This window comes from Pezoporus occidentalis, unplaced genomic scaffold, assembly GCF_034315485.1.
Source record: "Pezoporus occidentalis ecotype Australia unplaced genomic scaffold, CSIRO_AGI_Poc_V1 ctg46, whole genome shotgun sequence".
Taxonomy (NCBI): domain Eukaryota; kingdom Metazoa; phylum Chordata; class Aves; order Psittaciformes; family Psittacidae; genus Pezoporus; species Pezoporus occidentalis.
Genome location: NW_026915791.1, coordinates 2,033,163 through 2,058,482, shown reverse-complemented (window position 1 = coordinate 2,058,482; position 25,320 = coordinate 2,033,163). Strand labels below are relative to the sequence as shown.

The following is a 25,320-nucleotide window of genomic DNA, read 5'->3' as shown; positions in this document are numbered from 1 at the left end:
AGGATATGAAACATCCTCAGTACGATGCTTTCTGTGCTGTGCAAAGTGATGACATTTCCTGAGTGGCAGATGGATGTAGAAAAAAACACTTCCTTCTTACAACTTTGCAAGTTAAAGAGTAAAAATATTCTCAGTGAAATTGGTTGAAAGGTAAAAAGTGCAAGCCTGCTTTTTCTGTAACTTCTAAGAAGTGAAAAATGTTGTAATAAGAGAAAGCAGATGCTAGAAGAAGCCAAACTATCGTATCTTTTTGATAAGTGCCAGCTTCTAGGGAAGAGCCATGTAACTTCAGTGTGAACAGCTCCCTGGGGAGTGGAAAGACTGTGAAGGATGAAGAAGTGAATATAAACTTAGCAAGAAAACTTTCAAAGGCACTGAGATCATTACTAGGTTGATCAGTATTGGTTTGGGAGAGTTCCAGTATCTGCTTAAAACTGGTGTACCCTGCTGTGTCCCTGATACTTTATTTTTGTCGTTGGAAAGGTAAGAAAGTGTCAATAGAATGAATGCTCACACAAAACAGCACTTTCCTCCCTGTTGTTTAAAGTGAGTTTAAGGATGCCAGAGAGGGACTCTTCATGAGGGACTGTAGCTCTAGGGCAAGGGGTAATGGGTTCAAACTTAAACAGGGGAAGCTTAGGTTAGAAGAAGCTCTTCCCTGTGAGGAAAGTATTTCCCTACTCCTGGTTTTAATGGTCCTCTGTTAAGTCAGACCAGTGGGTGTGTTGACGTTCCCATACAGCTATAGGTGTGACATTACCTCACCAACGCACAGACCAGTTCCATTTTAGCAGCCTTCCAGTACCTAAAGGGTGCAACAGGAAATCTGGAAAGGGACTTTCTACAAGGGCCTATAATAACAGGACAAGGGGTAATGGCTTTAAGATGAAAGAAGGGAGATTTGCATTAGGTACCAGGAAGAATTTCTTCCCTATGAAGGGTGGTGAGGCACTGGCACAGGTTGCCCAGAGAAGCTGTGGCTGCCCCAACCCTGGTAGTGCTCAAGGGCAGGTTGGACAGGGCTTTGGGCAGCCTGGTCTAGTGGAAGGTGTCTCTGTGCATGGCTGGGGGTTGGCACTAGATGAGTTTTAGGGTCCCTTCCAATTCAAAACAGTCGGTGATTCTGATTTTCTTCCACACCAATTCTGCACCTTGTCCAGCTCATTTGGAAGGGGTCTGTGGCCTATTTGGGCATTGAAAACACTGGAGCTGGTTGGCTGGGAGAGCGGGGGAAGGAGGTGAAGGAAATGGCAGCTCTTTTTACGTACAGTGTGACTGTATGAACCCCTGGTCAGATCTGCCAGTCGGAGCACTCAGAAAGTTTCCTGGCACTTTGCCTTTCCTGTGGACAGAAGTGGACCTTCTGAGTCTTTGTTTTGCAAAGGAACAGTCTACGTAGAGGCTATTTTCTCTCAACCTGCTCCCCCACTTTGAAATAAAACGGTTGTTTATGCCTGGCAGATTTCTTTTTTGTCTTTGGTACAGAATACTTGCAAACCCGCAGTGAAATAATTAGTCTGGGTCATTTGTTTAGAGCCTTTGTTTTTTATTGTGCCAATTAACAGCAGTTTTTGGTGAGGTGTAGCTGAAACAGCAACAGTTCTTTGCCCTGCCAGTTGTGCTTGTAATACACATGGTGCTCCTCAGCTAATGTGGCTCCAAGCTAATCTCAGGTACAAGTTTCAAAAAAACAGTGTGATTTGCTATGGAAGATATTCAGCAAACCCCCTTATGTTCTTGCAAGTTTAGTGCAGTATGGGATAACTTTACCAGGTGTCTTTTATATATTGGTAGTAAATCTGTCAGTTTTTTGAACTCTGAGAACTAGAGATAAGCCTTGAGTCCTACTAAGCAATTAATTTAAATGAATTCTACAGTTCTGTTTTTAAATAGGTAACATAAGACTTGAATGTTTTGGAAAAAGTGAGCAGACTTTCCAGAAGTATTATCTTTTTAATTAAAAATAAAGGTATGGAGGCAAGATAAATGCAATCACTCTGAGCAGTGCTTGTTTCTGTATCTCCTCTAAGTAGGTTATGTTTGCTGTTCCTTATTAGTTTTGAAGCTCCAGGTGACTGGATCCTGCTGTCTTTCATAATAGTCTTCCTTGGTTTGTTTTGCAGAAGATGATTAAATCAGACAGGGCTGTACACTGAGTGAACAGTGACAATGTAATTTTCTTACATATTATAAACTAGGTCAAGGGATGAAACAGAAAAGTACATGTAATGGAAATTTCTTTTTTAAAAAAGCTATGCAACAAGTACAAGAAATAATAAACCAGGTCTGGAGCATTATACTTATGTGGCCATTACTTTTCAATGAAAACATTAATTTCTTTTCTAGAGAAACATCTTTGCGTTCAGAGACTGGCTCCATTTTCACTACTTGAGGCATAGTTTAAGCTTCATCTTCAGCATTTCAATTGTGGTCATGTCTAGCTCTTTAGGGTTTGATGGGAGGTTAGAGAGCTATGTCAGTGGTATCCCATTAAAATAAAGAGCACTAAGTTATCCCTTGCATGGTTAACCTTTTTTTGTTTATATTAAATGACTCTTTTTTTTATAAGCTGGCATAGATATTTCCATCTCTGCCTTTTTAAATGACTTTTCAGATACAGGCCAGATTTAAAAACAACATAATAACAAACTGGTAAAAGATGAACTTTTGAATTTCAAATTCTTAACACTAAACCAAGTATGAGAAATTAAGTTATTGTGCATTTAGATTTCCAAGTGGCTCAGTGAAAGTTTTTGACTCTATTTTAAGAAAAGATTTATTTTTTTTTTTCCTCTGGAAATTCCCAGCAATATTGTGGTTTCCAATTTGTGTCTGCTTATTGGTGGTGGTACAAGTGCTTTATTTGGTCTAATTAATCCATTAGTCTTAATTAGAAGGGGTGCTTGGGGACTGCTTTGCTTTGCCTGGGGAGCTGCCTGAGGCCATCACCAGGCTTCCTGGGGATCAAGGTGGTTGGAAGTGCCCTGGGGCTCTTCAGCTGCAGATGGATGTTCAGCCCCTGCAGCAGGTCTGACGTCGACTGTCCCGGCATGCATGGGGTGGGCAGTAATCCTCAGCATCATCCTGCCTTTGACGTTGCTCCCGTGGGCATCTCCCATCCCCTTCAGCCAGGAGCAGTGAGCTGAGCTGGGCTCCTCTCAGCAACAGCAGGACTTTGCCAGTCAGAAGGCCCAGAGTAGAGAAGAGGAGCAACCTCAGACACACCAAAGCATTCATAATTTAGGCTTTTGTTTCTGTTATTTCTCATCAGCCTTTATCTGTTATAATCAGCTTAGCCTGCTGACTTCAGCTAGCTGTTTTCCAAAGTCCTGCTGGCATGGAGCTGGGGGCATTGTGGAAATTCCCCAGCACATTGTTTCCCCAGTTTGGCTGGTGCTTTCACAAGTTTTCTTTCACTATTCCAGAGTTCTCTTTGCTTTTTGGTTCTTTGGGGCATTAATGCTGGGGTAATTGATGATGGCAATTATCCCCTCTCCCCACCCTTTTCACAGTATTTGCCACTTAATGCCACATAGGCGCTGGGCACAAAGTAAGCTGCCGCTACACTGAGAGGGTATGAGTAGAATGTGGTTATTTGTAATGTCTGTGCATCCTGACAGGCTCTAATAACCCAGCATATGCGGGAAGAGGACAAACAGAGTGTTGTCACTTCGTGTATAAACACATTGCACTTTCACAGTTGGCTTTATTTTCCTGTTATTTTGTCTTTGCAAGCTGAAGACCTACTTAGGTCAGTATTGTTTGAGGCCTGAAAGTTAGACCTGTTTTTATTGCTTCAGTTGGACTTGGTTGTCAGTGGGCTGGAAGAACAGCAGTAAATGGATTAGGCATCTGTTATGCTATAGCCTTTGCGCAGTTCAGCTGAACCGGTATTAAAATACCCAGAAAACTTGGGAAATGCATTGGATGTAAGCAGCTATGGGGAGCCATCTGCTGTCAAACTATGTCAAGACTGCCTTTGAAAAAGCTTGTTGTTGTGCACCAAGATGTTTTTGGGGCTACTAGCCAAGTGGGCCAACAGATTGTAAGCAATTTTTGTAGAACAAATCTGATTACTCCAATTATTACAGAGTTAGCAGTCATGCAAAACTAGGTCTGTGAAAAAAATCCTGACCACCTAAGGCGGAGAAACAAAAAGGAAAAACAGGATTAAGATGAATTAGTGCAGGTCAGTTTCCTTGTTTCACCCATGTGGAAAGCGGGTACATGTGATGTATAAAAGCAAATTGTCTTTTGGTGTGGTTTCCAAAGGAAACAGGGTTTGCTGCCGTTGGGCGCTTAGTCCTCTCTGCTCAGCTCTCCTGACTCCTGTTCCTTCCCCACACAACTTTCTAACCTGTTGACTAGTCCTTTGCCTATGATAATTTAAACTTCTCAAAGCTCAGTGCAGGTTTTCTTGACACCAGTGCCATTGTAGTTAGGGTTGCCAGTCTAAGAGCCACCTGCAGCAGGAGCTCAGTAGCTGGCTGCCCATCTCATTTTGGTGCCTCCCTGCAATGTCGGTACTTGTGCGATTACAGAAGCACAGTGTGTGCTTCCACTTCTCAGTTATTTGATTGATGCAGGTTTATCTTAGGGGCAGGAGCATATTTATCTGTAGATTAGAGGGCACAAATCCTTATTTAGGAAACCGAGCTGTGATAGTTCTACGGCTCTTAGAAAAACTTTGTAAACTATCCTAGAAACCTCCTGATACTGGAGAATGTTACAGTGAGGTACAGGGACACCGGGTGTCATCTGGTACAGTAACACATTTTTCAGAAACCAGTGCAGTTTGTTTTGAAAACTTCTGTGTTTTAAATAAAATAAATGAGCTGCTGCTTGTGTTCTGTTGTGTAAGATCTTTAAAAATAAAACTCCTTCAATGGGCTAAATAGGCATTCCTTCATATCTTTTGTGTTCTTCTGTGTTTTGTTTGCAGGTACTAGAAACATTTGCTGGACGCCTGATTAGAATAGGAGTTTTAGCAAGGCGGAATATTCCCAGCCTTACAAAGTACCAGATAATTCTAGCAAGAGATCAATACAGAAAAAACCCTTCTTCACAAAGTGCGGTAAATCTCTTTATTTCATGTTACTAAAGTAATGAATAAATAGTGTGCAGATTTTCATTGAATGTTTTAAGCTAGATTTCCTTTGTAACATTCTGGTTTTAGCTCTCAAATAAAATATGCAACAAAATATACCTACTTTTTCCACATTTCTTCATGCTAATTCAGTGGAGTTAAGGAAAAGGTAGAGAACTCCATTTCCAAACTGAAATTGTTTTGAGAACTTAAGTAATTACTTTCTTAAGTAGTTACTGACTGCCAAGTTTAAACTTTTCCGTACAAAACTACATTGCTGCTCCCATTTTTCTGTAAATTGTTTGTTCAAGAGTGTTCAGATTTTTCAAATTTAAAGAGTATTACTTAAAAAATAAATAAAAGTAAAAAAGAAGAAAGAGTGCTTTAAAAAGAACATTGAGAAATACACTTTGAAGTAGACAAGCCAGCTTTTCTGACTGAAATTCTGTAGCCTTGGTAGTTGTGTCAGAAATTTCTGGTTTTGCCAAATACTGATGGGTGCTTCAGCTGTCAGATTTTCAGTGTTGTTACACTGGAAAGTAATGAGCTAGTCTTGGAAGATAATACAGGTATTGTGGAGATCATTTTGGAGGTGGGAAAAGATTGTATTCATTGATTATAAATAATTGTGTAATGTTTTTTCTGAAGGTTTTGGAATGTCTTTAAGCTGAAAGAGTGTAGATTTAGGTTAGACATTAGGGAAAAACTCTTTCCATGAGGGTGGTGAGGCCCTGGCACAGGTTGCCCAGAGAAATTGTGGCTGCCCCATCCCTGGCAGTGTTCAAGGCCAGGTTGGACAGGGCTTTGGGCAACCTGGTCTAGTGGAAGGTGTCCCTGCCTGTGGCAGGGGGGTGGAGCTAGGTGATATTTAAGGTCCCTTCCACCAAACCATTCTATGATGCTATGACTGTTCTCTCTGCATTAGTTTGTGCTTTGGCTCTATTTTTCAGATGTCAGTCATTTTTTTCAGGAGAATTGTGGTATGATTGTTGCTGCTTATTGACTTCCTGATTTAATGATGAGTCTGTTTTTTTTTCACAGGGAGTACATCAAGGCATAATTGAAGGAGACTTTGCACTTTGTATCAGTTTATATCATGGTTATGAGCTGCTACTACAAATGGGAGTACGGTCTTTATTTATCTACCTTTGTGGAATTATGGATGGATCAAAAGGTGAGTTGTCTTTTGAAATATCCTTTCTTTTGTTTCCAGTCCTTCTCATTTAATTTACCTCATCTGCATGGCTAGGTTTGCACAAAACAGCTTATACAACAGGTGGGTTGCCAATGTGGTTGATGTTTTGTTCCCATTCATCCCCATAGGAAATGTGTTAGCGCAATGTCAGAGTACATTTGAGATAGTAAATGTATTTTTATGGCAGCATTTCTGAAAAAAAAAAAAAAGGCACAAACTGGACTTGGAGGAAGTGCCAGTAATATCTCTGGCGAGATAGAGAATAACCATTAAACAATTAAACTGAGAAATTGTTTGGTCTTGTAAAGCAATTCATCCCCCTGCAGCAAAACTCATGTATGCACGAGTTTTAAGCGTCTTTGCCGGAAGACTACAGATCTAGTCACATCACACCAGATATTTCTGTCCCAGATGTGCAACATCTTCCATGTTCACTAAGCAAAAAATAAAGTTGTTGTGATCTTTTTCTGTACCTCTTCTTATTTTCTCAAACGGAAACTGTGTGTACTATTCCAGATGTGGGTACAGCATGAATTCATACAATGATGCAAAGGTACTTTCTGTTCTGGCCTCAGTTTATTTTCGTAATTCTATCACTGACTATTGTGAATCTTTTGCAACTCTCCACCGTCTTTTTTAGACCTGTTGGGTTGTCATTGCTCCCTGGAAGACCTGGTTTGGTACTGATACCTTTTTCAAGGGGATAAATTTCAACATGGCAATGTCAGTCCAACTGCAAGTTTCTTTTTAAACACTGAGTGTGGAAGGGGAAGGTTCCAGCTATTTAGATTAGCCCATGCTGTGGCTGTCTGATTTCTTGCTTTATTTTGATTTATACTTCACTGTGTAACTGTGTGGTAACTTAAAAAAGCTAATTTGCCTACAACAAATTTCCTAGTTTCTGAGATTCCTGAAAATCGCCCTCTGCAACTGAAAGGTGACTGTTGGCAAATAGTTCTAATAAATGGGTCTTCTATACTGGTGTCCTACTAAGTTTGGTTTCTGGTCTAAGCAGGATGAAATTCTTTTTAACATTGACATAAAATAATTCAAGAAACTTCTGAATTTAAGCTTTGGGTAAGCTAAGCTCCTGGGTATCTGGCAGCATTTCATAGTCTCAAAAGATGATTTAGGTTGGAAGGGAGTTCAAAGACGATCCAGTTGCAACCCACCTGTGATGGGCAAGCTCACTTACCATTAGACCAGTTTGCTGCAAGCTCCATCCAGCTTGGCCTTGAACACTGCCAGGGATGGGGCAGCCACAACTTCTCTGGGCAACCTGTGCCAGTGTATCACTGGCCTCACTGTGGATTGTATGATTTTTCTAGTGCTAAATGGTTGATGTAACACTTTTTAGTTTACCTGGTCCCAGTAGTAGGATTAGGCTTCTGTCTATACCTACATTTTTCATGCTTAAGTTAATGTTTTCATGTTAATTTCATGTTTAAATTCTGTACTGGTGTCTTCCCTGGAAAAAAAAAAAATTGGTGCCAAAAAATGTTATTTTCTAAAGCTAACGTGAAAGGAGCTTGCTGCTTTTGAGAAAGCTTCTCTTTTGAATAGAAAAAATATATTCACTCTGGAGATTAAATACTAAATTATTTCAACTTTTTACAAAGGGTTAACCCGCACAAAGAATGAACTTGGTCGTAATGAGGACTTCATGAAGCTTTATCAGCAACTCAGAGACATGTTTTCAGACAAATCTTCCGCGAATGGAAATATTTACAAGAATAAAACAGGTCAGTATTTCCCTTTTAGAGGGAGACTATTTACATTCTGTTTAAATGAAACAGTAGATACCTCTACATAGTTTGTAGACGCAGGAATGCATTTGCTGTGATATTTTCAGCTAGTATTCTATATTCTAGGTTGTTTTCCCCAGACTTGTATCCAAGTGTGCATCCATGTATCCATCTTCTTTTGGTGGTTTTAGTTTACTATGTTTGAAGTTTTAAATTTGATTTAAGATGAAAGGTTAAAATAGTACTGTTTGACAACGCATCTTTTGCAGTGCGGCTATAATAAGAATAGCCACACTTTCTCAGAAAATTGGTTTAACAAATGTGCTTCATGAGTAGTTTACTAATATGCTTAGGGAATGCAATAAGAACTAGTGGCAGGAATTTCTACGTCTGACTCAGAAATGAAGTTCACTAAGCCTTCATACTTGTTGCAGGTTTAGTTACATCTTTAATGGCTTTATTTCCTTTTCAGTGTTTGCAAATAAAAAGGGATTTATCTATAGCCATCCAAAACTGAAAAAATTGGAGGAAATTGTAATAGAACACTTCAAATCCTGGAAAAAGGGATGTTCTGGTAAGTACAACAACTCGGGGAAAAAGTATCTGAACAGTTGAACCTGTGGATGAAAACTAGCAATTTCCTACTGATTTATTTTCTAATTTTTTCAAGTGCTTCTTTGTTTTGTATGTTTGTATATCTTCTGTGTGGAGAAGTTCTCTTGAGAAGAACTATACCATGACATTTCTTTAAGAAAAACATTCTGTAAGTTATCATTTCATGCAAACTGTTCTAACAGCTTAGTAAAACAGTGATAGTAAACTCATTCCTAATGCTACTATGTCTCATGATTTCCATAGTCATTTAATTTTTTCTGGAAACTTTGCTCAGTGCTGCCACCGCCTCCTGAAAAGTTATGATGCAACATGTTTATAGATCTTAAGGATAAAAGTTCTGATATCCAGCCTTGTTGCCAAGCATAACAAACTGAGGCACTCTTTTGAAGTTTAAAACCTTTGATTACATTTGTCTGTTTTTCATTTGTGTTCATCTTGACTGAAAGGGAGAACAAAAATATGTCATACCTTAGTATGAAATTATGAAGTAAAGAATTCAAATCATTCAGATGTCTGTAGTTTTAGAAAGCTTCAGCTGTTGCTGAAACATCTTTTCAGCTTCTTGATCCAGCTATTGCTTGTGGAACGATGGCAGCAGTACCTATAAATTTGTTTTGCAACTTCTTCACTTTTTCCCTTGTCTGTTTGGATTGTTGTACTCTGTGAAGTTCTGATAATTTCTGACCCACCCTTCTGTTTTGTTTTGGGGTTGGATTTTTTTATTTGTCGGTTTGGTTTTGGTGTTTGTTTGTTTTGTGAGGGTTTGGGTGTGTGTTTGTTTTGGTTTTATTTCGTTTTTTTTCCCCCTATCTCAGATGCTTGATTGTTAGAATACACTTTAAATGACTTCTACGTGCTAGTAGGCAGCTTCAAGTTTCCTCATTTCTGCTTTTGTTACCTTAGAATATGTCCAAATGTATTTAATCCAATTACTTTCTTCTTCCCCATCCTTTCTTCCCATTCATATTTCTTTCTGTCTGCCCTGCCTCCGTTCTGCCTCCCTAACATGTTTCTAAGCTGTTGCCTCAAATTCTGTGTTCTGTGCTGGAGTTACTTTAGCTGAGTTTCATATTTAATACTCTTCCATCTTCTTTTGGTAGCATGGATTTTGCTGTCATTGAATCCCATCAGGTATGCTTTTTCCTTGCAATGTTGGTCAGACATGTCTCAGTATTATTAACAGGTAATAAGTAACAAATATTTCAGTTTTGTTTTTTGTGTCTGTGTGCATGAACCTCAGATGTGAGTAGGCATGAACTATAAATCTTTACTGTTCCAAATACAAAATTACAGTAACTGCAGGAAGAAATACAGCAACTTTTATAGCATAATGGGTGAGCTAAGGTAGCATATTGCGTCATACCTTGAGCTAGGTATGTCAGGTTTTTCTTCTCCTTCTTTCTGATCCCTGTAACCTCTTTCATCCTCATAACTAATATGCAAGGCAAGGCCATAGGGAATACAAGGCAATGTTCTGACCACGGTTTTCTAGATGTATGCAGTTAAATTTAAAGCAAATACAAACAAACAGTCCTGACATCTTTGTGTCTAAAGCAAGGCCAGAAAGCACTTTACAATTCACAGTCTGATCAGAGTTGCAGGCATTCTAGTAACTAAGCTTATGCATCTTCAACCCAAATGCACTGGGCACCAGACAGAAATAGTGAGGCACTGTGAACTTCTCTATTTGCCTTCTTATTCACTCTGTCACAGCATCTCTGATGATACCATTTGAGCAAAACCTGTACTTTTGTGCCCAACCCAGGCAAAGCTGCAGGTTGGGTGGAGGAGTGATTCAGAGCAGCCCTGCAAAGAAGGACTTGAGGGTGTTGGTCAATGGGAAGCTCAACATTAGCCGGCAGTGTGTGCTCAAAGCCCAGAAAGCCAACCAAGTCCTTGGCCACATCAGCAGCAGCATGACCAGCAGGTCGAAGGAGGTGATCCTGGCCCTCTGCTCTGCTCTTGTGAGACCTCACCTGGAGTATTGTGTGCAGTTCTGGTGTCCTCAACATAAAAAGGATGTGGAACTGTTGGAACAAGTCCAGAGGAGGATCATGAGGATGATCGGGGGCTCGAACACCTCCTGTATGAAGACAGGTTGAGACAGTTGGGGCTGTTCAGCCTGGAGAAGAGAAGGCTGCGTGGAGACCTCATAGCAGCCTTCCAGTATCTGAAGGGGGGCTACAAGGATACTGGAGAGGGACTCTAGGAACAATTCATCAGGGGCTGTAGTGATAGAACAAGGGTTAAAGAGTTCAAACTAAAACAGGGGCGATTTAGGTTATATATAAGGACAAAATTCTTTCCTGTGAGGGTGGTGAGGGACTGGGACAGGTTGTCCGGAGAAGCTGTGGCTGGTCCATCCCTGGCAGTGTTCAAGGCCAGGTTGGACGTGTCTTTGAACAACCCTCAGCAAGTTTGCCGATGACACCAACCTGTGTGGTTCGGTTGATACGCTGGAGGAAAGGAATGCCATCCAGAGGGACCTTGACACGCTTGTGAGGTGGGCTGATGCCAACCTCATGAAGTTTAACCATGCCAAGTGCAAGGTCCTACAGCTGGGTCGGAGCAATCCCAGGCACAGCTACAGGCTGGGCAGAGAAGAGATTCAGAGCAGCCCTGCAGAGAAGGGCTTGGGGGTGTTGGTCGATGAGAAAATGAACATGAGCAGGCAGTGTGCGCTTGCAGCCCAGAAAGCCAACCGTATCCTGGGCTGCATCAAAAGGAACATGACCAGCAGGTTGAAGGAGGTGATCCTGCCCCTCTACTCTGCTCTTGTGAGTCCTTACATGGAGTATTGTGTGCAGTTCTGGTGTCCTCAACAGAAAAAGGACATGGAACTGTTGGAACAAGTCCAGAGAAGGGTCATGAGGATGATCAGGGGACTGGAGCACCTCCCATATATGAAAACAGGCTGAGGAAGTTGGGGCTGTTGAGCCTGGAGAAGAGAAGGCTGTGTGGAGATCTCATAGCAGCCTTCCAGTATCTGAAGGGGGCCTATAGGAATGCCTCTCTTCATTAGGGACTGTAGTGGCAGGACAAGGGGTAACGGGTTAAAACTTCAACAGGGGAAGTTTAGATTGGATATAAGAAGGAAATTCTTTCCTGTTAGGGTAGTGAGGCACTGGAATAGGTTGCCCAGGGAAGTTGTGAATGCTCCATCCCTGGTGGTGTTCAGGGCCAGGTTGGATGAATCCTTGGGTGGCATGGTGTTGTGTGAGGTGTCCCTGCCCATGGCAGAGGGTTTGGAACTTGATGATCTTAAGGTCCTTTCCAAGCCTAACTATTCTATGATTCTATGATTATTTTAAAATTGTGTGTAAAAATGCTTTTTTGGCTTTTTTAAATGAACTAGACCAAGTGACGACTGGAAGCCCATCTGTGGATGCTGTGGGTACCAGAGTGATGATCTTCTCATCATTTCGGGACAGTGTGCAAGAAATTGCAGAAATGCTTTCCCGGCTCTGTCCGGTGGTTCGAGTGATGACGTTTGTTGGCCACTCCACAGGCAAGAGCACAAAAGGATTCACACAGAAGGAACAACTTGAGGTAAAGAAAAGATGAGACTTGTATTAGGAAATAGTGATAAAGGTACACATATTAAATATTAAATGTGTAAATTACTACATTAGTATCAATAGAGATAGCGTGGCTGTGGCTGAACTTTAAAGTGTCATTAGTGACTTTCTGTGTAGTTCAATTGCCTTCAGAGTTTCCAAAATTCTACTCACTGAACAGAATGTAGAAATAGAAATACTTTCTGTATTACATTGTATTAGCAACTTCTAACTTTCATGTATTTGAGAAGATAGAGAAATACTCATACTTAGGGATTTATTTTTCTTTTTAGCTAGAAAAAATAAGATACATCCATAAATTTTGATCTAGAAAAATAAAAAATAACAAAACAAAAACCCATATAACCAAAGAAAAAACAATCAACCCAAATATTTAACTGCAAAGTTGGGAAGATCAATTTTAGAAGGATGCCATGGTTGGAATTGGAATAAGGTGTGCTTTTTTTCCTTTATTTTAGAACTGAAGAACTGATACGTTGATGTTAACATCAGCATGCGACAAATCCAGAAACGCGAAGCTTTGCAGTTTTAAAATATAAGTTAATTTTTTAAACTTCTGTCTCAAGCTAGAAATGTAGATTCTGTGATTGCAAAGTGTGTATAAAGGGCTTTCTGTCTCTCCTGCTAAATCTAATTTTAATTGTTTGTTCAGGTGGTGAAACGCTTTCGTGAAGGTGGGTATAACACTCTGGTCTCTACCTGTGTTGGGGAAGAAGGCTTAGACATTGGAGAAGTTGATCTCATCATCTGCTTTGACGCTCAGAAAAGCCCAGTCCGCCTTGTGCAGAGGATGGGCCGAACGGGGCGCAGGCGGCAAGGCAGGATTGTGGTCATCCTCGCTGAGGGACGGGAGGAACGGGTGAGTGTGTAGCTTGCTTCTCACTGGGGAAAACAAAATAGCCTGTTCCAGGAAAATCTATGGTGTGCATTAAGCCCCACAGCAATCCTGACCACTCCTAGCAACATTTTAACTGTCCTATAGGGAAGTAATAGTCCACACTATTCTAAAAACATGTGCACTTCCTCAGTGTGAAGGGCTTCAAGCCTTTGTTCTTAGTAACACTTATTTTGTAAATGATAAAATGAAACTCAGAATATACAGGGGTTTTGCCAAGGGTGCAGCGTGACGTGGAAAAGGTAGAGATGAGCTTTGAGCACAGGAGGGCTGGAAGCGTCTTGCCCTGAACTGCTGATGACGCTATGCTTTTAGACAAGTACTTAGTGGTAGCAGACTTGCATCTGAGGTCTGAAGAGATCAGCTTAAGTGGAAATCTACTTTTGCTAAATTCCTGAACCTCAGCACTCAACTTGGAGTATAATTAATCGTCTCTGAGTGCAGGCTGCCCCTTGGGAAATCAATGTACCAGTGGAAGTCTAAGCCTTGAATTGTGAACTGCGGGAATCGATCTTCAGCTGTACCAGGCTGCTGCCCAGCTTCATCTTGCAGCCTGACCCAGCGAAGCAGGCAGGGCAGGGTTCAGGTAGGAGGAGGCAATCCCTGCTGACATAGCTCTGGAGAGGGTGATTGCAGAGGAATATGAACCTGCATCTTTACAGCTTCGTCATGCAATGCCTGTTTGAATGCAAGGCACTTTTAGAGTGCACCTCACTGTTCTGGCTGCAGGCTGATTTTGTTCTTTGCTGGTTTTTATTAGTGAGGTCAGTTCTGAGTTGGATCAGGTTTCATGACAGAGAAGTCTGAGGTCTGTGTAAGCTAGTTGTAAACCCCAGATTTCAGAGTCTTGCTTTTATTTAATCCAGTCTCTATTTGCCTGTGGTTTAAATTTGTAGGCAGCAGGGATTTAGTTCTAAATGAGTGTCCAGAGAGTCCTGCCTGAGGGGAAAAGAAAAGTTGCTTTGAAGGGATGAAAAGTCAAAAAATGAATGGTATTTGTAAATAGGTGTTTTCCGATGCTGCGTATGAAGACAGGTTGCTACTGAAAGCTCTGCCCTGTATTGGGATATTAAAATAGCCCCTTAAATTCCTTGGAGTTTGACTTAAGTAGTTGGATTATTGGGCTCTTCAGATTTTCTCAGAAATCTTTGAAGCAGAACCTTATCCTAGGTAGGTTAGTAATTTTAGGCTAGGTGGAAGTTTTTGTGGTTTGTTTTTTGTTTGGGTTTTTTTTTGAGATTGTGAAATAAATGTAGCTGCTGAACAATATTGGCTTTGGTTGGTTGACTGGTTTTGCTTGCATTTTGGGGGAGGTTTGTGATTGGGGTTTTTTGGTGTTTTTTTTTCCTTTTTGTTTTTGTTTATTTGATGGAGTCATGTTTCAGATCTGTCAATGTGGAGATTCTTCCCCGTCATATAATTTGCAGCCAAGTGATTGATGGTTTCATGTTAATTCATGAGAATTTGTTTGTTTTAAATCAAACCACTTCAATTATAAAGCTTTTGAAGACATTTTATTGGGAAAATTTGACAAATGCAGGTCTGGAAGTTGGAGGCTTGACAAGAATTTCTGTTACAGAAGTGTTTATTACTCTGCTCTGGTCCCTGCATTTCTGCACCTGATTCAGCTATCCTGTGCGGAAGCTCATTGTGTCTCAGCCACGCACTGCACATCACACGGTGGCACCCTGCTTCCCTGAGCTGTCAGCTTATGAACCTTCTACCTCAGCTGTATTCTGAGATATGCTGCATTTGATTCGGGTGTTTTTTACATCTTGTGAAAGCTCAGGTGTATGTACATCAGCCTGGAAGAGAGCTGTTAGCTGCTTATTTGAACTGGTACGAAGGGAAGGGCTCAGAGGCATAGGAACTTCACAGCCTCTCAGGCTCCTCTTGGGCCCAGCTGACATTCCCCGAAACAAAGGAAAAGGAAACATACGGTCTGTACAGCACAGTAGCAATTCTCTTAAGTAATGCACTGGGTAATACATCCCTCCCCCCCCCACCAGAAAAAGAAAAAAAAGACCCTTTTGCCTTTTCTAGGACTAAAAAGACATCTATTGGAATGCCTGAAGGATGGTTCATTAGAGCTAGCTGTTAACCTCTTTTAGTCAGGGAGCATCTTTTTGTGTCCTTCTCTAATTCCAGCTTCCAAAGATCATCTCTCAAAAGAACATAGCTGCCATACTGTCATACTCAAAGAACTTAGGCAGACTGACTGGGCATACCATCCCCATTGGCGACCTGTCAGAGAGACTTCGACAAGAGTATTAGGACAAGAAATACCCAGGGTGGTGCTGGGAGACACTTTCAGAGGGGGGACCAGTTTCTTCCCCTAGTTTCTCCATCTTTTTCTTGGTGTCTCTGTTGTGCAATAAAAATAGAGTGTAATTGAAAGGATTTGGAGCACATATGACATCAACAAATAATCTTATGCCTTTTTTTTCTTGACCTCCTTTCCTTGTTTCTTATGTAATCTAATTTACATCATCCCTATATCTGATGCAGAGTGTACATTCCCCAGTGCAAGGGCTGTGTTTCCTTTCTCTCAGGTGCTGTGGCTACTTTTGATCTATTTACAGAGCATGAAAAGCTGTATGTTGTTTTATACTTTGGAACTTAAAGAACAATCGCTGTTCTTTGGTACTTCCTCACTTTTTTGTATATTTGCTGTAATTTTTTTTCCCTAGGCACAAACCCGTGATAATTCAAATGGAATTTGACTGAGATATTTGAGTATGGAAGCTCTTCAAAAAGAAAAAAAAAAAAAAGGAAATTAGTAGCTATATTTTAATGTATTTGTTGCCAGATTTTCAATCCAACCTCGTTGCTTTGTTGTTTTCTTCTATGTCCTTCAGTTCTTTTGCCCTCTCTGCTTTGGTTACCATAATGTGGAGTCGTCCGGCAGGTCTTGAACTTCAAGTTCAAGAACTTAAACCCTCAGTTATGCTGACCTAACTGATGATATTCACAGAAGAAGCAACTGTACTGTTGGCTGTCAGGGCCTTGCATTGTATTTTATTTAGTTGTGTTTAGGGAAGAGAATAAAACAAAACCAAAAACTGGTCCGGCTGGAGACCAGTAACGAGTGGTGTCCCTCAGGGATCGGTGTTGGGACCGGTCTTGTTCAACATCTTCGTCACTGACATGGACAGTGGGATTGAGTGCGCCCTCAGCAAGTTTGCCGATGACACAAAGCTGTGTGGTTCGGCTGATATGCTGGAGGGAAGGAATGCCATCCAGAGGGACCTTGACACACTTGTGAGGTGGGCTGATGCCAACCTCATGAAGTTTAACCATGACAAGTTCAAGGTCCTCCACCTGGGTCAGAGCAATCCCAGGCACAGCTACGGGTTGGGCAGAGAAGAGATTCAGAGCAGCCGTGCGGAGAAGGACTTGGGGGTGCTGGTTGATGAGAAAATGAACATGGGCAGGCAGTGTGTGCTCGCAGCCCAGAAAGCCAACCGTATCCTGGGCTGCATCAAAAGGAGCATGACCAGCAGGTCAAAGGAGGTGATCCTGCCCCTCTACTCTGCTCTTGTGAGTCCTCACCTGGAGCATTGTGTGCAGTTCTGGTGTCCTCAACAGAAAAAGGACATGGAACTGTTTGAACAAGTCCAGAGAAGGGTCATGAGAATGATCAGGGGACTGGAGCACCTCCCATATATGAAGACAGGCTGAGGAAGTTGGGGCTGTTGAGCCTGGAGAAGAGAAGGCTGTGTGGAGACCTCATAGCAGCCTTCCAGTATCTGAAGGGGGCCTATAGGAATGCTGGAGAGGGACTCTTCATTAGAGACTGTAGTGACAGGACAAGAGGTAACGGGTTAAAACTTCAACAGGGGAAGTTTAGATTGGATAGAGGAAGGAAATTCTTTCCTGTTAGGGTGGTGAGGCACTGGAATGGGTTGCCCAGGGAAGTTGTGAATGCTCCCTCCCTGGCAGTGTTCAAGACCAGGTTGGACAAGGCCTTGGGTGATATGATTTAGCGTAAGGTGTCCCTGCCCATGGCAGGGGGGTTGGAACTAGATGATCTTAAGGTCCTTTCCAACCCTAACTATTCTATGATTCTACGAAAAACAACAAAAAACCCGAACAAAATCAAAACCAAAAACCATCTTGATGGGGAAACATAAAGTAATGAGATGCCCCACAGACACTCAGGTGTTCTTCTACTTTTGCTTAAGGGATGTGGAAAAACAGTCACACAGCATATGATTTGTCTTCTCTTTTACAGACTTACAATCAAAGCCAGTCAAACAAAAGGAGCATCGACAAAGCTATTTCAGGGAACAAAATGCTTCGTTTCTACCAGCATAGCCCACGTATGATTCCAGAAGGCATAAATCCAAAGATGCATAAAATGTTTATTACTGCTGAAAAATACGAACCAAGCAGTTCAGGAATGTTTTCCAAAGAGAGAAGATCTAGTTCCCTCCAGCATAAATCTGCTCTCTTTTCCTGTGTCACTGGTAAGAGGATTATGACGCTTTCCTAAGTACTGCGTAAGCTGCTATCTTATGTCATTATATCAAACCTGTGTGCTTATGCGAGTTTTGGTTCTCTAGCAAAAATGTTGGTTTTGTCAGCTGTAGCCTTTCAGCTGTGATAGTGTGCTGGCTGCTGCTTCAGTTCCTCATCCTTTAACGTCCTAAAATCACAGTTCAGTCCTTAAATATCTGTACTTCAAATCAGATGTGTTTCATCTTTATTGAGCTTCTCATGGAGTCAATGACTGAGGGTCAGAAACTAGCTAAAAACAGAAGAGGCAAGTGTAAATGATGTCTTCTGGAGACTTTTGCTATATCTATGCCAGGTGGTATCATTGTCACTTAAATATTTTGTGATAATTATATACCAAACCTGGTTTTGAGCTTTAACAGTTAGGCTTAATGTTTGGGTTTGTTTAATGCACGAAAAGTATGTCTTATATCTTTGTAAATCACAACAAAGCAGAAATGCTTGGAAATTAAAAGATTTTAAGGGGAGGAAAAGGAGAAATCGAGGGTAGGATATTTATGAATTGCACATGTCCTTGGAGGAAAATTAATCTAAAAAGAGAAATGGTTCTTTTGCTGATGCAGTTGCGTGGCACTGAAATGCTCAGTAAATGGAACAAAATTAAAAGATAGGAGGAAAGAGCTAAGTTTTTTAAATGCTTAGAAGTCCACATGCCAGATCTTTTTGGTTAAGTGTTTTCTGTAAAGACCAATAGCAACCTCTTGAAACTCCTGAAAACCTTGGGAAACTTTGTATTTTGGTATCTGAGTAGTTAGACTTTAGAGTTCCTGGTTTTTAAGTGCTTCTGATCACAACATAAAAAGGGGAAGCAAGCTACAGAATCATGCAGGAAAAAAATCCACTTCCCGTTTGGCCTCCAAAATGGTTCATGCTATCTCCCATTTTGCAGGGTAGAAATGTAATGGGAAGAATTAGTGTTGATAAGTCAATCTGTCCATGCCATCCTCAGCCCAAGCTCTTCATAGGTAGGCATGTATGGAGACACAGCTGTGGCATGGTTGTGATGGTGATCCTGCCCATGCTGTCTCTGATATGCCTCTGGTGCCTTCATGTTTATCTGGGTTTTTCACATAACCCAGATAGAGGACCGTGAGGAAAACTAGTGGTGGAATAAACAGACACAACTTGCAAGAAAACAAGCAAAAGAAAACATGGAATTAAAATAAGCCTGTCCTAGAAAACAGAAATGAGAGGCAGTAAGAACATAAAGGAAATCATATGCTGAGCATGTTTCCTGCTGAGCATTTCCAAGCCTGTAATTACCAGGTTCTTTTTGTGTGAAAGAGGTTGGCAGCTGCAGAAGTCCGTATTGTGTGTGGAGATCTATCAGCTGCCAAAGGTGAACACTATCAACTGCCCATCTTGCAAACATGTTATGTGAGTGTAAATCATTAAGCACCAGCCTCATGTTGAAGTCCCCTTCATTAGTGTATGAAGGGTCTGTTTCTGATTTTAATGATATTTGAGATAAATCTCAAAAAAAAAAAAAAAAGAGAAAGCTCTCTATTTTTATTTATTTTTTTTTTTTTGCATTTTCTTCTCTCCTTATTTCAGTGCCCTTTTCCACATTAGAAAATTGAAGTAGTGGTACTGAATAAGCTGTGTATGGTTTTTATTTATGCTGTCTTACATTTCACTTGTTCAGCTGATCTTCAGGTTTGTCCTTGAAAGAAAACGTCTGCACAGATATTGTAGTGCCATGGGCAGAAGTATTGTAGCAATCTCAAGTGTTTTTCCTCTTTTCTAGTTAAAATTAAATGTCTCCTCTCTTTCTTGATTTGAATTTATTTTCTGCTAATTGTACATTATCCTTCCACTTCAAACCCCCTTTCATAAATTGTATCTGTTTGTCAGTACCAGGGCACATTATTCTTGGCTTCCCCATCACTAACCCAGTGTGTTCTTCACTTGTAGGAGCTTTTCTGTAAAGAGTACAGCAACAAGAACAAAAATCCCATTACTTGGCAGTCCTCTTACATTGTTTCTTCTAAACTGAGATTCTTTACTCTGTGTTTTTCTAAAGAGCTTGCTAAAATGAAGCATATTTAGTAAGTGCAGTAAAATCAAAAAGCACTTGAGAGAATACTTAATACTTAAAATGGCTTGTACTCACTGGAGGAAAGATCTCTGGACAAGTATCTTTGGAGACAGGACATGGTTTTTATGCTCATCTTTTCTGTGTAAAATGAGAACAAAAATCCCACAATATAACTGAAAAGGTGAAAGTGCTGGAAGTCTGGATAATCATTTTTAGCATTATTGTAAGTTCTCTGCCTGTCTCTGGTCCCTGTCTCTCTTCTTTTTTGTTAGGTTTCACTTGATGTACAGCCTCAGTCCTGTCAGACCTTATAATGTGTTTCCTCATTTGAGTAGAGCAGCAATGGCGAGGGTTAAAAAAGTTAAAATGTGTAAGTGATAACTTGCAGAACAGTTTACTTAAACATCATTTTCCTTCAGTGTGAGCTCTGCTTTAGTTTCCCTCCCTGTGTAACAGCAACTAGGTTATGTGACTGAAAAAGAGTTTTAAAGTAGAGTTCAGTCCCTGCTTTTCTTACTTTAGCCAGATATCTTTCTCTGCACTGCAAGAAATTACTGTTTCTAGTGAAGGGAAAAGTTGAGCAGCCTGTAATTTAGGCGTTAACCTGCTTGACCACATTGCTTGTCTGCTTCACCAGCCAGGGGGATTTCTTTCCATTCCCCTCAGGGAGATCTGTTGTGCTTTCTTCATGTACTGTCTTTTTTTCTTGACAGCCAGAAATACTTGCTTGGCTCAGAAAAAGAAGCAGAAAGCCCAGAGCTTTTGAGAAATACCTGTTACTGAATTTTGCCAGCTGCTGGAGGTATTCATGCCTGTATAGTGTTGCACTGTGGCTATCGCAGGATCCCGTTGTTGTCGTCAAAAGTTCTTGTCCTCTAGTGCTGTAACACAGAACTGAAGCTATCTGTTGTTCTTGGTGTTTCCTTGAACATGTCTGGATGGCAGCAGTTGGGAAAGTTTTGATACACTCTTAAGGACAGATGGTAATCCAGACAGTAAGACAGAACCCAAATCAGATCTGTTTGTCTCAAAAGTTTTTCCTCTACTCTCTGTTTTTTCCTACCTAAAAACTTGCTGTTTGAAAATACATTGTTGGTTCCTTGGTAGGCCATCTTTTTGCTTCTTGGTTGTGAAGATCATAGAATCATAGAATAGTTAGGGTTGGAAAGGACCTTAAGATCATCTAGTTCCAACCCCCCTGCCATGGGCAGGGACACCTCACACTAAACCATATCACCCAAGGCCTCGTCCAACCTGGTCTTGAACACTGCCAGGGATGGAGCATTCACAGCCTCCCTGGGCAACCTATTCCAGTGCCTCACCACCCTAACAGGAAAGAATTTCCTTCTTATATCCAATCTAAACTTCTCCTGTTTAAGTTTTAACCCGTTATCCCTTGCCCTTTCACTACAGTCCCTAATGAAGAGTCCCTCCCCAGCATCCCTATAGGCCCCCTTCAGATACTGAAGGCTGCTATGAGGTCTCCATGCAGCCTTCTCTTCTCCACACTGAACAGCCCCAACTTCCTCAGCCTGTCTTCATACGGGAGGTGCTCCAGTCTCCTGATCATCCTCGTGGCCCTTCTCTGGACTTGTTCCAACAGTTCCATGTCCTTTTTATGCTGAGGACACCAGAACTACACACAATACTCCAAGTGAGGTCTCACAAGAGCAGAGTAGAGGGGCAGGATCACCTCCTTTGACCTGCTGGTCATGTTCCTTTTGATGCAGCCCAGGATACGGTTGGCTTTCTGGGCTGCAAGGGCACACTGCCTGCTCGTGTTCATTTTCTCATCAACCAACACCCCCAAGTCTTTCTCCGCAGGGCTGCTCTGAATCTCTTCTCTTAAGATAAGTCTTAAGTGAGGCAGCAGAAGTTGCTTTGAACTGGTCAAGGGTGTTAGATTTTGTTTACAACTGTGGACTTATTTTTGGCCTTTACTTTCTACCTTGTCCAGGTAATACTGTCCAGATATCCAGGCTAATCCAAGATTGACATACTCTGTCTTGGTGTGTGGGTGCTGAATATTAACTGCTGGAGCAGACCTTATACTTAACTGTCCTTACAAACAATAGGAAAGGCTATTTTCTGATAAGCATTCTTAATTTTCATTTTCTTCATGTCTCTTTTTTCCTCTACCAGGTCCTTGAACAGTGTGTTAGCTATAAAGGAGTGTACTATCTCCTAGACTTGAGTCAAAATCATCCTGGTAGCAATATTGATCTTCTGGGTTTGTTTGTTTTTTTTTAGTGTTTGGTTTTGTTGTTTATTTAATGATGGCCTTAATAGAACTTAAGTGTTGGTTAGTTTTTTCCAGCAGTGAAAGTCTTTTTCTGAACAGGACTTAAACCTAGTACTCTGAACTCTCAGGGTTCTGTTTTTGAGTCTCTAATAAACATTGTCATGCTATCCTGTGGATACACAGTCTCTGGCAACTGTAACTTGAGAGGGTTGAGAGGTACAGGCCAGTTCCTTTTACGTGACATTAATTCAGAATTGGGTGTTGGCTTCAGATTGATCCCAAATCCTGTCATCAGAGTGACTGTTAAATTAATTTCATTATTTTACTCCAAGCTTCATACATCTGGGCTGAATGCAGTCACATTCTTAGTGTGCTCTTAACACTGATTCTTTGGGCAGTCCTTTGCTATTCACACTGATGGCTGTTTTGAGCGGTTTGTCATTTTCTGGATAGTGGTGGTATCAAGGCTTGTTGTGAGACTGCCAAAAACGACTTCATTTCCTCATCATTGTTGGAATGTACTTGCTCAGACCCTTGTCTGCAGCTTCCATATGATCACTTATCTTGGTTTTACCTATACTCCCACTTGCACATATGAGTCTAAATAAAACTCATGAGATTTGGTTTTTTCTTTCCCTGCTCCTGGGGAATTTTGGTACTCTTTTTGTTTCTGCCCTAATGACTAACAAATGTTTTTGCCACAACAAATTAATGTTGCTTTCCTGTATAAACACATGTTTAGAAATTCGAGCCGTGTGTTTTACCTGTTTGCTACACTGTCTTCAATGCCTATGTATTCGACATATCTATTTAAATCTGTCTAGATCTTTGCTTATATGATGCCTGCCCCCAAATCATTTAATAGATAAATTTATCCAAATTATAACACATACAACATGCAACACTGTGTTGATACTTGTTTCTGACATCAGATTATCTGTATCTGGTTTTGCTTGTTGCACAGAAAAGGTATTTTTTTTCTTTTGATTCGTGTCATACAAAGTTCTTTTTATTCTATGTACCCTTTTTCTTAAAGCAGGTAACATTTTCCTTTTGTTATTTTTCCCTGCATAGGCCAAAAGCAAATGCATTGTCATGAGAACTGGTCTCTGTCATCTGAGGAATATGAAATATGGGACAGACTTTACAGGATTAAGGAAAGTGATGGAATAAAGGAACCAGTCTTACCTCAAGTTCAGTTTGAAACCTTAGAAAGCCTGGAAGAAATACAAGTGAGTTTTAACTGAAATGTGAGGTTTCCTTTGACATGAAGCCTAAAGGATACTCTAAGTAACAGAATTAACCCTGAAGCTGAAGGAAGTCTATATTAAAATGTAATTTTCAGAATTATATGTAAATTTTTGAGGTTAAGAATTTAGGATTAAATGTCTGAAATGGGGTTTTGAGGTTAGATCTGTAAATTAAAAAAAAAAATACTTAAGAAGTCTTTCAGTATCCATTAAACTTTTGTTCCTTTTTTTATGAACTTCATACAGGATGCTGTATTTGTGATGGTATTGTATCAACACTTTTTCATTCCCTTGTTTACTGAAGTGTAGAAGAGTTACTGAAAGAAAACCTCAAGCTTTACAAGCTCTTTTCTGATTCAGAGAGGTGGAAATGGTTTTGTGAAAAAGTTTCCTATTAAAATCTCCTAACCCATCTTAATTTCAAACTGCAGAAGCCCAAAGAGGAGGCTACGCGTGAACTTTCCTTATCTGAATGGAGAATTTGGCAGAGTCGTCCTTTTCCTACATGTGTGGTTGATCATTCGGATCGTTGTTACCATTTTATCAGTGTTATGGAAATGATAGAACTGATGAGATATGAACAGGTAAGGGGTTTACATTTGGCTGGCTGTAAACATGCATGAGTCTTTAATGCTCTAGTTCTGTCTAGTCAGCTGAAACAAAAAGTGGGGAAGTATTTGTGTGGGACTAAGTTAGTAATTGTGAAGTGAATAATGTGTATTTAATTTTGGCTTGAAATATCTCCCAGTGGTATTCTGTTATTCCTAATTTTTTCCACAGAAGTTATTTCAAAACAGTAAAAACCCCACATCATCACTTCTTTAATGGATCCAAGTATAAATTTTTAACAAAGGACATTAAATAAAAAAACTACATATGTCAAGGAGTGAAGTCACCAAGGCTATTAAAACTATTCTAGACTGTAATAGGAATTGGAAATAATTTTGTATCCTGTATGTACATCAAATGCACTCCATAAAAATATTTCAGAAATGTATTGTATGTTTGAATGTAGTTGTGGTTTGATGCTTTTTGGTTTGTTTTCTTTGAAAGCTTTAGTTAAAAACCTAAGTGCTTCTAAGAATTAAAGGATGAGGAGAGCAGTCAAACAAACATGGATGAAAACCATGTGGGAGATGAGAATTTTGTTTACTAACAGTTACAGATAGCAGATATGCCTTTGTAGTGAAAGATACAGGCAAGAAAATGTGTGTAGAGATTGGATCTGTTGACAGTGCCTGAAGACTTTAGTTGTTCACCACACTCTTTTCTTCCTCCAGTTTGTCTCTTCTGTGTGCCACAAATACTGCTTTTTAGTGTGTAGAATTTTTTTAGGTCATCAGGGGCTGTTGCTAAGCTGCCAGTTTCCTGAATAACAAGACTAATCAAGGAAGAGAATAGTGACATTGTAGTTGTACTTCTCGCTAGGGAAGTGTATTAATGGAAGGTTGTAAATAAAACTTTCAGAGCTAAGATAAGCTTCTCTGCTTCATCACAGAACAGTGGCATTCTTGACTTCTTTGAGAGTCTGTGTTCCCAAGCTAGGGTCAAGAACATACTGCCAGAGCAAGGACTTTGGGGACAGTTCAGCTATGGAGAACTGAAAAGTCAAGAGGTAAAGCAATCATTACAAAATATAGAATCGCTCTTCTAATTGAGGATTTCCCTCCCCACCACCAAATCAGGCACTTGAAGTATTTGTGACTTAAGTTCCTTTTGTGAAACTGCATTAATATCAGAAGTCTGTTCAGGTTCCCAAGCACCTTCAGGGTTATAGATGCTAAACCAACATCTACCACCTTAAAATAATTTACAGACCAAATATGTTAGTCACCAAGCAAGTCTTCAGTCTTCTCCCCTAAACTGCCGAAGTAAGTGCCATTAATTATAAGCAAAGCAGAATATCAAATGCTTACTTTCACAAGGAAGCATTTACAGAACTTTTACAGAGGTAGGTCTACTTACTGTCCCTCATGGGAGTGAGACAGCTCAGCTCACCTCACCTACCTCTTCTCTCTGCTGTGCAGTGAATAGAGAGGTTGTTCCATCCCAAAACTATGGCTTTTCACACTGTGGTCATCACCTTACGTTTTGCTTAGCTTCAGTAATGGCCAGCAAGCACAAGCAGGATGTGTTGGTGCTGTGTTCTCTGTGTAGC

The 25,320-nt window shown here is 40.6% G+C and overlaps 1 protein-coding gene across 7 annotated transcripts in view; it reads left to right on the top strand.

Annotated features, from left to right (window-relative positions):
- FANCM (FA complementation group M) overlaps window positions 1-25,320 on the top strand; it is a 73,612-nt gene that overhangs the window by 20,538 nt on the left and 27,754 nt on the right. For 6 of the 7 annotated variants that reach the window (XR_009967944.1, XM_062635617.1, XM_062635618.1 and 3 more), the window contains exons 5-13: window positions 4,943-5,074; window positions 6,128-6,260; window positions 7,901-8,023; window positions 8,499-8,600; window positions 11,997-12,190; window positions 12,872-13,078; window positions 17,349-17,583; window positions 22,987-23,144; window positions 23,594-23,746. Coding sequence is in view for 6 of the 7 variants with exons in the window: in XM_062635617.1 (XP_062491601.1) it covers window positions 4,943-5,074; window positions 6,128-6,260; window positions 7,901-8,023; window positions 8,499-8,600; window positions 11,997-12,190; window positions 12,872-13,078; window positions 17,349-17,583; window positions 22,987-23,144; window positions 23,594-23,746 (1,437 nt within the window). In the remaining variant the exon portion in view is untranslated. Of the gene's footprint in view, window positions 1-4,942; window positions 5,075-6,127; window positions 6,261-7,900; window positions 8,024-8,498; window positions 8,601-11,996; window positions 12,191-12,871; window positions 13,079-17,348; window positions 17,584-19,186; window positions 19,248-22,986; window positions 23,145-23,593; window positions 23,747-25,320 lie in introns of those variants that run through there. The other variant, XM_062635621.1, reaches the window with a different exon arrangement.